Here is a 15,381-nt window from a genome sequence, read left to right as displayed (position 1 = left end):
ATTCACGTAGTCGTATATGACAAGATTTCGTTCTTTTTGATTGCCAAGTAGTACTCCGTTTTATATATGTATACCACATCTGAAGGGGTCCCCCCCCCTTTAATGTTTGTTTATTGTTGAGAGACAGAGTGTGAGCAGAGGATAGGCAGAGAGAGAAGGAGACACAGAATCCGAAGCAGATTCCAGGCTGCGAGCTGTTAGCACAGAGCCCAACCCGGGGCTCTAACTCATGAACTGTGAGATCATGACCTGAGCCGAAGTCGGACGCTTAACCGACTGAGTCACCCAGGTTCCCCTGATGGGGTTTTTCAAAGGAATGATTCTGTGGCCTACCTGCTGGCTTGTTTTTGCTTCAGAGTGAGAGCAGTGGTCTCTTGGCAAGTTTTGACATTGTCACTGGTAGCAAAAACCATGCTCCGGTCATGATCTCAACAGTTCGTGGGTTTGAGCCTCGCGTCCGGCTCTGTGCTGACAGCTTGGAGCCTGGAGCCTGCTTCGGATTCTGTGTCTCCCTCTCTTTCTGACCCTCCCCTGCTTGAGTTGTCTGTCTCTCTCTCAAAAATAAATAAAAAACATTAAAAAAATTGTTTTCAGAAAAATCTCAACATATGTTAAGATGATTTATTATTCAGCATATTCTAAAGGGAGGCATAAGTAATTTGCTTTTAATTTCTTTATCTGAGCCTGACAGTGGTGGGGGAATGCCTGGCTGGCCCAGTCAGAAGACTGTGCAGCGCTTGATGTTGGGGTCATGAGTTCGAGCCCCACACTGGGTGTAGAGATTACTTAGAAAAATAAATGAAATTAAAACAACAAATACGAGCAGGAAGGGTTAAACCAGCGAAGCTTCACTTGCAGGGATTACCGCGGCTTTGGAGGACCGCTGTTAGGAAAGGACGAGCGCGCGAGGTCGCGTGCATCAGTCAGGCAGAAAAGCGGTTCCGCACCACTGGGCCGGAGCAGCGGTGGCACACGTCCTTTCTAACAAACCGAGGCTTTGTGGGCTTCTGTTACTTACCAGGTGGCTGTGTTTGTTTTTACAACCTCTGGAAATACAAAACCCATTACTAGCTGAAGCTATAGAAAAACAGCCGCAGACCAGGCCATTGTTTGCTGACCCCTAGGCTACGTGACCTTTATAGGCATTTTTGATCTTGAAGTTATTTTGGATTTCTCTAACAAGAGCATTTGGAATAGTAATACGTGAAACTCTAGAGAATCTTGAGTGTAAAGCCTTCTTTATATATGACATTTGTAAGCATATGTGAAGTTATGCAGGCTTTTACATACTCCATCAAATTTAGAGAAAGCCTTTTTTTCTCTTTCTTCTCTTTAGGAGTATAAACCACCAGGAACCCGTAAACTTCATAATATTCTTGGAGTAGAGACAGGAGGACCAGGCGGGCGTCGTGCTGGGGAGTCGGGTCATACTGTGGCTGACTACTTGAAGTTCAAAGACCTCATTTTAAGGATGCTTGATTATGACCCCAAAACTCGAATTCAACCTTACTATGCCCTGCAGCACAGTTTTTTCAAGAAAACAGCTGACGAAGGTACAAACACAAGCAACAGTGTGTCCACGAGCCCTGCGATGGAGCAGTCCCAGTCCTCCGGCACCACCTCCAGCACGTCCTCCAGCTCAGGTCGGTGCTTCTGGGGCTCGGGGAGCCTGCGAGCCGGTCTTGTTTTCCTTCCAACGTGTGGGTTCCTAGAAAGTATTAAAAAAAAAAAAATTGGTCGTTGGGATAGGGAGGAATTGTTTTACCGAAATCTATTCTCTGTAGTTAGTAGAACTTTCCCCCGTCCCAGAGCTCCCCAACTTAATCACGCCTGATAAATTCTGCTTGGCGGTCGGAAATGAAACCCTCTCTTAACGAGAATTTTCCGTTGTCGTCTTAAGGAGATCTACTTTGTTCATGTGCTTGAACTTTCCCCTCATGTAACCCAAACCAGACTTTGGTGTATTAGTTCAGGGTCCATGTGAAAGAACTCAGAGAGCTGGGTGACTTGCTGATCCGCTCTGAGGTTCATGCGGCTGTGTGTGCGCGCCGTGCCGCCAGTGTTCGTGAACCTAGTGCTGAGCAGAGTTAACTGCAGGCTTACCCAGTCGTACTGTGTTGTGACCCTGAAGGTGGATCGTCGGGGACGAGCAACAGTGGGAGAGCCAGGTCAGACCCGACGCACCAGCACCGGCACAGCGGCGGACACTTCACAGCTGCCGTCCAGGCTATGGACTGTGAGACTCACAGTCCCCAGGTGAGCCCCCCGCCGTGGAGGCCAGGTGCCTTTCCGACGGTCGCGTCATTTGTCCCCTCGGGCCTCACAAGCTTCCTCGTTGCTGAGGAATTCTGGCCTGTCATTCATAACTAAGGAAGCGCGTCCTTGCGGTTTTCTCCCTGGTTGTTCAGAGCTAGCTGACGTTCCTTGGGTGTGCACCGGCCTCTGTCCTGCAGCTTCCCCCTGTGTTTATCTCATTTACTGAAGCAGCGTTTTGAGCCTTACACTGTTCGATTCTCATTTTACTTCAGGAGCTGACTCTTGCTGGGTTTAGTAACTTTCCCTGGCTCACACTGGTGGTTCTTGACTCCAAGTCGGTTTGTGGTTTGAGTCTAACCTCCATGTTGTTTGGGGGGGGCGGGGGTTGTTTTTATTTTTTGAAGGTTATTTGTTCCCTTTTAAAAAATGTTTATTTATTTTAGAGAGAGAGAGAGAGACAGAGAGCATGAGTGGGAAAGGGGCAGAGAGAGGGGGAGACATAGAATCTGAAGTAGCTCCAGGTAAAAATACTTATTAAATACTCTGTGTAAAATTCTAATTCCTACCGGGTGCTGTGTCCTGGTGCTGTATGAGGAGAGGCCAGTGATGATCGATGAGCAGTAAAACCGAGTGCTGACCACACACACCCCGTTCTTGTGTCCGGGGCTGCTGGGGGTGTCCTCCTCCCCACCCCACCCCCATCCTCAGTCTGGACTTTGCCCTTCGCTCAGCCTCTGGCTCCTGGGTCCGCCACCTCCTCTTCTGCTTGATTCTCTTCCTATCCGCATCTGATCCTCCCCCAGGCCTCTGCCGGCTGGAGCCAAACCTCTTCCTGGCCCGCGTCCGTCTGGCCCTATGTCGTGCCAGCCCGTGGCGGCTCTGTTTTACCCCTGAACAGTTCCTCGGTCTGCTCTGGTCCCGTCTCTGAGCCCAGGACACCATTCCTGCAGGTGTCACCTGTGGTCAGGACCAAGGAGGCCAACGGGCTTTTGGAGGCTTGTCTTTTTTTGTTCCTCACCCACATGGATGGTTTTGGCTCCTCCCTGCCCTTTGGAGCACGTTCCCTCTTTTCCCCTTGACAAGATGCCCCCTGAGGGTCCCCCACGCTGGCCTTTCCTTCCTTGTCATTTCCTGGGTCCTCCTCTGCCCGCCTGTAGGTAAGAGTGTTCTCAAAGGTATGCCCGCTGCTGCTTGACCTCACCCTCCCTCTCCAGAGCCTCAGTACCATCTTGATGCGGGTCACTCCTCAGCTTTGTTTCTGACCTGGACCTCACTCCTGAGCCTGGGCCTCTCTTTCTGTTTGGTCCTCATATGCACGGCCCTAGAGTCCCCCGTGGTTCAAGCCGTACACCTGGGGGTTAGGTCAGGGAGTTTGTCCTTGACTCGTCTTTCCCCTCATCCCGCAGTTGAATCAAATAGTAAATTGTATGAATCCTAAATATCCTAAATTCTAAATATCCCAACTCTTAAATATCCAAGCTTTTTAGTTTCTTCACTTTACCCCATTGTGACAACCGTCTCCAGCCTGTCTCGCTGTAGGGAATGTTCTAACTGGTCTCTGAGCCTGTGAGTCCGGCCAGCAGTCAGCGCCACTCCAGTCTCTGCAGGCAAGCAGGTGCTCCGTGAGGCAGTCCGATGCGCTTTCCCCGGCTGGAAACCAGCGCGTGGCTTTCCTTTTACTTGAAATTCAGACTTCCTGCGAAGGTCTCCGTGATTGCCATGGTCTGGCCCCTTTTCAGGGCATTCTTTCTCCTGTTTATTTGCTCTGATCTTACAGGATTTTTGTCATTTTTTGGAATACACTACGATCTTCCATGTCCCTCACATGTTCTGTGCTCAGCCTGGGACACTTCCTCTTTCTCGGCTGTGGTCACTACCGTTAGTACTTCAGAGCTTTGCTTAAATGTCGCTATTGGTTTTTGTGTCCTCTTTGAGATATTTGATGCATATCCACATACACAGATTCTTAACCTTTGTACACAAACGGCATGTCATGCATGACACGGTCATGTCTTCAGTTTTTGTTTGTTTTGTTTGGGGTGAGGTGTTCTATGTTTTATGTGTGTGTTTAATATATATTTGGAGCTCTTGTCACATCAGTACCTGGAGAACTTTTTCTTCCTCCTTCTTCACATGATACTCCACTGTTTAGATATTCCAGAAGTCATTTCCCCAGGCCCCGGTTAATTCCCAGCCTTCTTTACGATTATAAACGATGAGAGAACACCACAGACCTATCACTCATACCCCCACAGTGAGCCTGTGCTAGAAACCTGTAGATGTGAGACCGCAGGTCAGAGCGATGTGATCTGTGAGTTTTAGAGTTGCTCTCAGTTGCTCTGCATTTGGTTTTGCCAGTTGAGCCTTCTATCAACAAGACTTCGGAGAAACAGTCGGTGTGATCATCTTTGATTGGTCTGAAACGAAAAATTGTATTGGACAAATATTTTTATTTGGCTTCTTTTTCTTTTTTATTTAAAAAATTTTTTTAAGTTTATTTTTTATGAGAGAGAGAGAGAGAGAGAATCCCAAGCAGGCTCCACACTCAGTGTGGGGCTTGAACCCTCAAACTGTGAGATCATGACCTGAACTGAAGTCAAAGTTCTGATGCTTAACCAACTGAGCCACCCAAGCACCCCCCCTTATTTCTGTTTATACAGGAATTTGAGTAGCGTTACAGTTTAAGAACTATCAGTATTTTCTGAGAAATTTCTGCCTATTTTTCGACTGGATTGTTTTCAATGGTGTTTCTTGAAATTTGGTTCTTATTTATTTATTTATTTATTTATTTATTTTTGAGAGACAGAGACAGTGCAAGCAGGGGAGGGTCAGAGAGAGACACAGGATCTGAAGCAGGCTCCAGGCTCTGAGCTACTGTCAGCACAGAGCCCGGCGCGGGACTCAAACCCACAAACCGTGAGATCATGACCTGAGCCGAAGCCGGACGCTCAACCAACTGAGCCACCCAGGCGCCCCTTGAAATTTGGTTCTTAAGACCACTTCTCTTGAGTGAATAATGCTTTATGCTAGCTCCTGGTAAGAGACCTAGGCTTTGCCTTTTTCCAGCTTACAGTGACAGAGTGAATAAACAAAATGAGTCAAATTAATAGAAATTGCAAGTACCGCTGATAAAAGGTCTGAGGGTGTGATAGAGGCTGGCTGGCCGGGTGGGATGTATTCTGGTTCACGTGAGCCAAACTGATCGTAGCCCCCAAAGTAGGGTAGCTCAAGGGAGTGTGGAGTCTCCCCTTCATGTAGCAGTGCTGGGGTTCAGGTTAGTGGCATGGCTCCCTCTCCTGTCCTGGACGAACAGCTCCATCCCTTTGGGCCTGGATGTCCTGTTCTGTCCACCAGTTCGGATGCAGGAGGTGTTTGTGGGCCAGGTCCAGCCGTGATGTAAAAACACAAAAACTTTCGTTCGTGTTCCACAGACTAAAATTTAGTCACGTGGCTATACATCCCTGAGCACAGGGGAGGCTGGGAGGTGTAGTGCGGCCCATGTGGACCACTGGTGGCCTTTGCCACAGGAGTTGGGACAGTGTTAGCCAGACTGGTCAGAGAAGACTCGAACTGAAATGAGAAAGCAGCATCTGAGCAGAAATTAGAGAAGTCAGAGCGTTCTGGGCAGGAAGGAGCAGGAGGCTCAGATGCCCTGAGACCTGTGACCGACACGACTGCCAGGCAGAGGAATGGAAGGAAGACCTGGTGTTGGAACCCAGGTAGCAAGAGGCAGGGGGGCCGGAGCAGGAGGTAGGGAGATGAGCGGTGGCCACGTGAGGCAGGCCAGTGTGTGGATTTGGGATGATTTTGTTTTCCTAGTAAATGGCGCGGGGAAATCATTAGGGGATTTTAAATAGGGAAGTGATTGGATTTGTGTTGTAAAAAGATTATTCTTCTGTTCTGGAGAATGGATGGGGAAAAGGCACGAGGCTGGAAGTGGGGGGCTGATTTAGGAGGCTGCCGTGCAGCGCAGGGGAGCGGTGGTGGGGGAGGGAAGGGAAGAGGCCAGGCTGGCGCTGTCCGAAGGCGTGCTCCAGGGGGCTTGCCGACGGCGGGGCTGGCAGGGCTGCTGCACTAATGGGAAGGAGAGGGGCTTCCCGGGAAAGTAAAGAGTTCATTTTGAACCTGTCAAGAATATTTATTATCTGACTCTTAACAGAAAAAGTTTGCTGATCCCTGTCAGAAACAGTGCTCCCCAGGAAGTTTCGAAAGTGGCTGGTGAAATCTATGAGCCTATCCATGGATATAGATCGCTAAAAATTGCAGCTTCTGTAGTAAAATACTGTTTCACTCAAACATACTTGGAATATTACGTTCTAATTTTTTTTAATGTTTATTCATTTGTGCGAGCGTTGGGGAGGGGCAGAGAGAGGGAGACACAGAATCTGAAGCAGGCTCCAGGCTCTGAGCTGTCAGCACAGAGCCCGACGCAGGGCTCGAACTCAGACCTTGAGGTCACAACCTTAGCCAAAGTCAGACACTCAACCGACTGAGCCACCCGGGCACCCCAGAATTTTGCGTTCTAGAACTAACACATTAAAAGTTTGAAATCCCCTCTCTCTAATTAATGTAAATGCTGGTGTCCTAGCTTTCAGTTGAAGATTCAGTAAAGCTTGGAAACAGTACTCTGAGTAAATGCTTCAAAAATCTTCTTTCAGGTGCGTCAACAGTTTCCTGCTCCCCTTGGTTGGTCAGGCACTGAAGCTCCTACACAGGTCCCTGTTGAAACTCATCCTGTTCAAGAAACAACCTTTCATGTCGCCCCTCCACAGAATGCATTGCATCATCACCATGGAAACAGTTCCCATCACCACCACCACCACCACCACCACCACCACCACGGACAGCAAGCCTTGGGCAACCGGACCAGGCCAAGGGTCTACAATTCTCCAACGAATAGCTCCTCTACCCAGGATTCTATGGAGGTCGGCCATAGTCACCACTCCATGACATCCCTGTCTTCCTCTACTACTTCTTCCTCTACATCTTCCTCCTCTACTGGGAATCAAGGCAATCAGGCCTACCAGAATCGCCCGGTGGCTGCTAACACCTTGGACTTTGGACAGAATGGAGCTATGGACGTTAATTTAACCGTCTACTCCAACCCCCGCCAAGAGACTGGCCTAACTGGACACCCCACGTACCAATTTACTACTACAGGCCCTGCGCATTACATAACTGAGGGGCGTCTGACGATGAGGCAAGGGACCGACAGAGAAGAGTCCCCCATGGCAGGAGTCTGTGTGCAACAGAGTTCTGTAGCCAGCTCGTGACTAGATTGAGACTTGAGTTTGTTTCTTGTGTGTTTTTATAGAAGTGGTGTTTTTTTCCAAAAAACAAAGTGCAGAGCTGCTTGCGTCAGAAGGAGGTTAACACACTGAACCGCTGCCAGAGGGCAAAGCTGGCTTTTTTTTTTTTTTAACTTGAAAAGATTGCAAAGGGACAATGAAGTTTTTCAAAGAGCCATGTCCAAACCCGTCGTCACGGAGCGCGCAGAGGTGTCCTCTTTTCGCCTCCCCCCATTTTAACTTGCCACGCCCCAGCCGTAGTGGGTTTTTTTTTTTTTGTCTTTTCTGTTCCACAAAAGTTAATGTTCAGATGTTGGTCTTGGTCATTTGCCAACTAATTTTAAAATAAAAAGGCACTGCACATAATTTGCATACAGGGCCCCATGAGGGTATTTTTTTCCTTTTTGGTTTTTTTCCTTTTTTCCTCCCCCCCACCCCCTGCCCCGTTTGTTTTGTTTTGTTTTGGGTCGGGGGTGGGAAGTTTGGGTTTTTAAGTCCTCTAAGCACCCTTGGGCACGGCCAGCAGTACTGTAAGGAAGAGGCCTCCAGCTTACACAAGCCTCGCCTGCAGCCGTGCGGAAGGGACGGTTGTGTTGGAGCGTGTCAGGCACAGTGAGCATGCGAAGTGGCGGGATCAGAACTCTCCCGTCGGAACCTACTGACGAGCAAAGCAGCGATTACACGGGATCCCGGGGGCCTCCCGGCGGAGAGGCCGCGGTAGATAGTGGCGGAACGTGACTGGTCTAACCGAGGTGCACTGAGAAGCAATCAGCGGGTCAGTCGTGGCCAGTCCTGGGGAGGTCTGAGTGGTGGTCTTTGGGATAACCTTTGGCCTTATGGATTTGGACTCGAAATTAGAAGAGCCTACCATTTCAGATGCAATCACTTTTGGACATGCTTTTGCAGACAGTCCTTAATGCTGAAAACACAGAGAATGGGTAATTCAAGAGGCCTTTCTTTTAAAATAGACTTTTGTGACCCACTAATTGTAAGGTATTGCAAGGTCACGTTGCGTGTGTCATAAAGCTGACTTCCTTATTGGTTGAAGGTCACAGAAGTAGTGGTTTGCTTTGATGGAAATAGCTACAGCTGTGTCCCTTCCTGCTTTTTACTTTTTTTTTTTTTTTTTGCTTTTTTTTTTCTTGGCACGTGGTATCTCCACCGTTTCTTCTGCACAAAGATGTCTTCTGTTCATCCTGAACATTTTTAAAAAATGCAGAATTTTATGTGACTGCTTTTTTGCCTCACAATTATGCTGTGAATTTTACAAAAATTTATTTTCTTTTTTGATAATTTATTGTACCAAAGCTGTTTTTATAGCACATAGATGTCTGTAACCGATAATGTAGCAGTCCTGCACTTTGACACAAGGTGTAACTAGACCATTTTTAAATGTCAGTTGAAAATTATGGCTGTACTATTGCTTAAACAAAACTGGAACTGTTGTTGAATCCATAGCCAATACACCTACAGCAGTGTGTGTTCTGAACATAGTAGATTGACATCTAATTCAAGATGACAGCATCTGTTACATTCTAAATGCGTTCAGGCTTCTGAAGGTCAAGGGACACTGGATCCAGAAGCTATGGAACCAGCAGTTGATTCTTGTATTCCTGATTAACCTACTTGTAAACTTGAAAGCAAGACCTCGATTGCACCAACAGGTCCAAAATCCGAGCACGAGTAAAGCAAAACTCTCATGCGTGACCTGAGGCGAACAGGCTGGTGTCTTACAGGTGCCTAGTTTTGAGATTATGCTGCCTTAATGTAACACAGTCTGGCAGTTGCTAAATTTGTGTTCCCATTTTAAATTGACCAATTTTAGGGTGTTATACTTTTGAGCGGTTGAATTGGGAGAATGAAGATAAGTCATTTATTTGTCCAGGAGCAAAAGAAGCCTAGGAAAGAAGCAGTAATCTACCTCTGCCGATAACGCTGTTGAAAACAACTCAGCGGAACACCACATTACTTTTTATTGGTCAATTCCATGTGGCTGACTAGGTCAAGTTTTTTTTTTTTTTTTTTTCTGAACAAAAGCAGGTTTTTATATGTAAACAGTGACAAAAGAGAGGCTTAAAACCTTGTGAATGTGAATGGAAACTTGGAAATAATCCGTTTTTATAATCCACAAAATTTTTTTTGTTGTTAATCAGGAAATCCATATTTACTTTGTAATTAAATGTCAAGCCTGTGGATGATTTTTGAACTTGGTAGTTCATAAAGGTTTACAGCGAATAAAAGGATATCATCTTGAGTCTAGCAATATCAAAAGGAATCAGTAGTTACTGCTGTTTAGGAGCATAAGGGGAAGATACTATATGTGTCAGGCCATTTTTTTCTGTGCTGGTTGCCACATCTCCGCAAGCACCAAAAACGAAAGCAGTTTTTAAACCGCTATTTACATAAAGGAAATCATAAAATCCAGTGCTTCTGCATACTGTGTTATGTTACAGTCCAGTTTTGTGTGCTTTACTACACGGTTTGGTTACAGGACTTCTGTGCATTGTAAAACATAAACAGCATGGAAAAGGTTAAATACCTGTGTGCAGATTGTAAGATCTGGTCCGGACTTGCTGTGTATATTGTAACGTTAAATGAAAAAGAACCCCCTTTGTATCATAGTCATGCGGTCTTATGTATGATAAACAGTTGAATAATTTGTCCTCAGACTCTTTACTATGCTTTTTTAAAATTAAGAAAGATGTAAACATAGTAAAAATCTTCCTATGCAACTAGCCTGGTCCAGGGAACGGTCTGGTAGGTATACTGAGTACGAGTTTGGTCGGACGTGTAAGAAGGAGAATGGTAGCGACCTTGACCTAAGGCTTCCCAAATCTCGGAAAGTAAAAATCGGAGGTTTTGATTTTGATCATTTTGATTTTCAAAATCCTTTCTTTTTATGAGTGATTACGATATTCAGTTTCTCTCCCGCTCAAAGTGCTAACAGTTTGTAGTTTTTAGAATGAGGGCTCAGTGGTTTTTCTCTAACAGGGTTGGACCCGCTGGGAGGCAAGAGGAGATGCACGTAAGCTTGGTCCTCCTTCCCCAGGTCTGCATACAGGGCGGATCAGGGACTCTGTCTAGAGAGTCTGAACTCCCGCCGCAGTGAAGTAACGCGTCGCCCAGGGGCTTTGCCTTCCTTAATAACGAGTATGTGAGTATCCGAGGGCGGCTTTCCGGAAGGCAGACCCGTACTGAGAGGGTTAGGCGTGAGCCCATGAATGCGGGTTGCCTACTAGACTTCGTCAGAAAAAAACACTTGCTTTAGTATTTTCTTAGGGTCTGAGCGTTTTGTTTAACTCCAGTAAGTGGCACGTTTTAGACAGTATCCGACTCCAAAAATCCTGGACCTGTTTCTCTTTAATGAGTATTAGAATGACCCATAAAAAATCATTGAGGCTGCAGTAATTCTAGAAGGCCCACAAAATGCTGTTTCGTTTGTCCCTTACCCTCCTTCCCCGCTCCTGTGTTGTGAAACTTGCTGTTGTAGTAAGTCTCATGGTAAAAAATACATAAACAAAGAAGGAAGACAGGATAGCAAATGCTCGGCTTTTCCCGGTTAGTTCTCCAGTTTCCTTTTGGCCTTTACTTTGCTCTCAGAACACAAGCTCAGTCCTCATGTTGATACCCAATTTTGTAGCGGTGACCAGAACTAATATAGATCAGATGGTTTGTTCCAGATACAGAGTCGGTCAATGAAGACGGTGTGAAGTGTTAAGATTAAGGCTTGGGCGGGTGTATTTTGGTGTCCTGAGATGCTCTTCAGATTTCTTAGAGCCGCCCCCACCCTGCAGGAGACGCCTTTGGTGTCACGGAGCAGACACTCTCCGTTGTCTTAATCTGGGATCTCCTTTGTCAGCCTTCATTTCCTAGGTGAAAACAGACCTTTAGGTAGTTTTTAGGACAAAGGCCAAGAAAGGAGACCCTAATAGCTTACTCTATTCCTTGTTGTCCCTTGTGATGCATAGTGTACCCTGTCTGCGTGTAGGCAGACAGGCAGCCGGCCGGTGGGGGTCCCTTGGCCCCCCCCCGCCCGGCACTGGTGGTTTTTACACATCCCTGTGTTTCAAGCACTAGATACTTTTGTGCAGACTCCTCGAGTGAGGTAAGTGGGCCGTCGGGTTGTGTGTGTGTGTCTCTCTCTGGTGTATGCGCAGCCAGCGTCCCGGGGGTTGGTTGCTCGAAGTGAGCAGTGAGCACCAGGGGGTTCTTGCACCACTTTTCGGTGAGCAAGAGGTATTTGTCGTCATGAATTTGTTCCCAATTTCTTACTGTGAATCTTGTTCAAAGACAGAAAGCTGTGTCACCAAGTAAAACACTGAGGTTTCAGCACATGCACGATAACCAGGGGCGAGTGGGCCTCGCTTTCCAGAAGCTTGCATTGGGCCCCTCGTGTTCGCGTGACCTCGGTAACAGACTTTTTCTGTGAGCGTGATACTGCTCTTCAGATTTCCTGGTCAGTGAAAACCAGGACCGGGGGGGGGGGTCTTTGGCCATTTCTACTTTGGGCGGAAACCTGTGTCTACCCACCACAGCAGTCTCCTTACCTGGAGACGGTTTGTTGTTTTCTAGTTTCCCACCTGGAGATTGTGTCCTCTTGCCTCCCGGCTGGAGGGGTGCGCATTCGGGGCTGTGAATTTCAGTGTGGGCTGATCCCAAGTTCCCCGCCTTCCAGGGGAGAACTGGGGAGCACGGGCACGGACGGGCCTGAACCTCACTTACATCCGGTGTCGGGTCCAGGCTCCCCAGCCCTCTGGGGGAGCGGAGAACAAGAGTGGGGATCGTCTTGGCTAATGTGCGTTTTTTTTTTAAGTGGGGAGGAAAAATCATGGCAGAAGCACTGCCAGAGGATGGAGGAGGTTGGGGCGGGGCACACTGGGCATGTGTGGGAGGAGGTGCGTGTGCCTCAGCTGAGCGAAGCCCTCAGTAAAGAGCATTTTAAAGTGTAGTTTTATTATTGAAGTTTTGTACATAGAGATGTTAAAATACATGTAAACGAGCCACTGAAACTCACTCACACTGCAGTATAAAGTGTTACAAGCCAGCCTCCACGAGCACCAGAGGTTGTCAGGGGTAAGTGCACAGGACTTTGACAACTTGTGGCTTTCTGTCGTCTTCCCTTTTGGAACTGGGTTGATGTGACCTCTCCGCAGCCCTCGGGGGTCCCAAGAGAATGACACGTGTTAATGTTTCCAGCAGCGGGCCAGGGACGTGGGCCTTCACACCGGGGCCTCGCGTGTCTCTGTGGGACAGCGGAGTTCTCCAGGGCCCTGGCCGCCTGGTCTGAGCCGGCAAACGTTTGGGAAGCCCTGTGGTTGTCTGCTCAGAGTTGGGGTCCAGTCCTTGCCCTTCTCTCGGGCCAGTTGCTTGACTTCTCCGAGCCTCACTTTCCTCTTCTGTAGAATGGGAGTAAGTGTGGTATCTACTACATGGGCTTCTCCATAGCTTCAGTGAGCTAATAATGAACACAAGGATCTTAGCACAGTATGGGAAGCACTCAGTAAATCTAATTTGTAACTAAATACAGAGCTTGACTCCTGGAGCATGAAGCGATCTTACTTTTTCAGTATGAATATGGCAAATACCATGGGAACTCAGGTGAGTAGTGTTTTCTGTGAATGATTAAACAGGATTATTTTCCAGTTTACTTTTATTCCTGGAGTCTGTCACCGGGTTTTAGCTGTTCCTTCACTATTTCATTTTGCTGCCGCTTAAATCTGTTTTTAGAATTCTGAGGTTCTGTGTTTTGTAGTTTGCTTTGAGATAATGGATGATATTTAAATGTTTCACAAAGGATGGTTTTCAAGTAGAATTTTTCTCTTCAACTTCAAGGAGGCTGGAGGAGTAAGTGCAGAAAGGCACTGTGGTTAGACCTGGGCGTCGTGTCCAGTGGCCGAGCTCCATTCGACCTTCCTACCTCCCCGAGGCACGTGTGTCGCGTCGTCAGCTGTCAGAGTTCGGGAGTAAACAGGATAAGTAGACGATCAGTTCCCAGGTTCATAAACTAGAATACTGGGAAGCTTCTAGAACTTAATTGGTTATAAACCACATTTTGAAAGCATTAAGGAGCTAGCTGCTGCTGGTTTTTTGCTTTTATTTCTAACTGACTTCGTTGACGTGGTAGGGGACTGTCTACTTCCACCGTCTTGGGAGTCTCAACTCGACCCCTTTCTCCTTCCCTTCCTTAGAACAAACTTAAGGACAAACTTTCTGAGGATCAAAAGCCCGCTCATTAGCATTAGAATCTGTCTGACTGGCGTTACCGCCTGGGGACATGTGCATGACGGGGGGCCTGTGGCGTTGGCTACAGATGAAAGTCACAGATTTGCTAACGCGTCCTCGTGTTCACCCGCGGTAGATGAGATTCTTGGAGGGGAGGAGCAGCCCCTCCCCCCCCCACACCCCATACCTAAAATTCAAGCCACGGATGACTGTCTGCTTGTCACCCAAACCTCTTGATAGCTCTCGGTCCTTGGCCTGCCCTGTTTGCTGCGAGGGGTCCAGCACCCACGTCCCACCTCTGGGGCAGCGTGGGCAGGGGTGGTCTCCCCTGCTGACCCCAGACTTGCTCGACACTTCGCTGTTTGCAGAGTGCTTACCCGGCATTTGTCCGCCTCCCACTCCCCTCCGACCCAAGTCCGACTCCCCGAGGTCTTCCTCCACGTGTGGGGTGCGGGCACTGGCAAGACTGGTCCCTTCCTTCCCAGGGCTGAGCTTTTCCGAAAGCGTCTCCTGCCCACGGGGTGGTGGCCGAGAAGATTCAAGTGTGAGGCCGTCGTCCAGTGTGGCTGCTTACCAACTGGCCTTTCTCCCCAGCTCAGCCCGGCCCCTGCGAGGTCTGCCTCATTTGTCCTAGCAGAGGGCGACCAGGAGCTGCTGGGTGCAAGGGGCCAGGCCACACATCAAGGGGGACCCCAACCAGCTTGTCACCCCCAGCATGGGTAGGGGGAGCAGATGGATGCTGAATAACCCCCAATAAGCCAAGTGCATTCTGGTCTAGGTGCCGAGGGGAGTTCACGCAAGTGGTGGTGGGAATGTTCTAGAATCTAGGACAAGGTAACAGGATGTTCAAAGCCTGGTGTACTGAGAAATCAAGAGGCCTTGCGAGTGTCTGTTGATACATGGGTAGGGTCCGCTTGTTGAGGAAGGAAAGTTGATCCATTTTCGGGATTGGTTGGACAGAGAGGTGGCGAGGGAGAGAAGCCGGCCGTTTTCCAGTTTTCTGGCTCAGCGACTTTGCTCATGGTGACGTGCTGGCTGCGGGGCCTGGAGCCCTTGAGGTAGAGCAGGCGGGCTGGATGCTCATGTGTTTAGTCACAGGACTCGGGGTGGGGCAGGGGTGAGGGCTTACAGGGCATCTAAGGGGAGAAGTCCAATGGGTGCATTTGTACCAGAGAATGGATTGAGGGTGGGAAAGTCAGGGCTGGGCTTGGAAGTGTGGGTCCTCCTCAGGCAGGTGACGGTGAGTGAGGTGATGGGAAGGGGCTTGAGAGCAGAGCCTGGGCCTGTCTGCTCCAGAAACTAGCCCCCTTATGCCTTCCTTGACCCTCAGGGTGATGAAGGTGGTCTCCATCCCTCTACCTTTGAGACAACCCAAGAGTTTAAGCAACTTGGTCACAGCCCGACCGGCTGGCAGCTGGCCTCTAGTGCAGCCTGCTGGACGTTCTTCATGTTCACTTTGACTTTGAGATCACCCAGCACAACCGAGCGCTGGCCACCCCTCCAGTTGTCGGACCGCTAGAAGCAGAGTTCTTTGTGAGACTAATTTAATCTCGATTAATACAGAGTCTCAGCTTCGGGGCTAAAAGCAGCTGAGTTATTTCAGACTGACTGCTTT

At 48.4% G+C, this 15,381-nt stretch overlaps 1 protein-coding gene across 5 annotated transcripts in view; it reads left to right on the top strand.

Annotated features, from left to right (window-relative positions):
- The window catches only part of DYRK1A (dual specificity tyrosine phosphorylation regulated kinase 1A), a 98,607-nt gene extending 88,394 nt beyond the window's left edge, over positions 1–10,213 (top strand). For all 5 annotated transcript variants that reach the window (XM_029938961.1, XM_029938964.1, XM_029938963.1 and 2 more), the window contains 3 exons: positions 1,337–1,643; positions 2,132–2,256; positions 6,915–10,213. In XM_029938961.1, the coding sequence (XP_029794821.1) occupies positions 1,337–1,643; positions 2,132–2,256; positions 6,915–7,529 (1,047 nt within the window). In that variant the 3' untranslated portion in view covers positions 7,530–10,213. The remainder of the gene's footprint in view (positions 1–1,336; positions 1,644–2,131; positions 2,257–6,914) is intronic.
- The last annotated feature ends 5,168 nt before the right edge of the window (positions 10,214–15,381 follow it).

The sequence above is a fragment of the Suricata suricatta genome, chromosome 5 (genome assembly GCF_006229205.1).
Source record: "Suricata suricatta isolate VVHF042 chromosome 5, meerkat_22Aug2017_6uvM2_HiC, whole genome shotgun sequence".
NCBI classification, from domain to species: domain Eukaryota; kingdom Metazoa; phylum Chordata; class Mammalia; order Carnivora; family Herpestidae; genus Suricata; species Suricata suricatta.
Note: the sequence above shows the minus strand (reverse complement) of the source record. Positions and strands in the feature narration are given on the sequence as shown.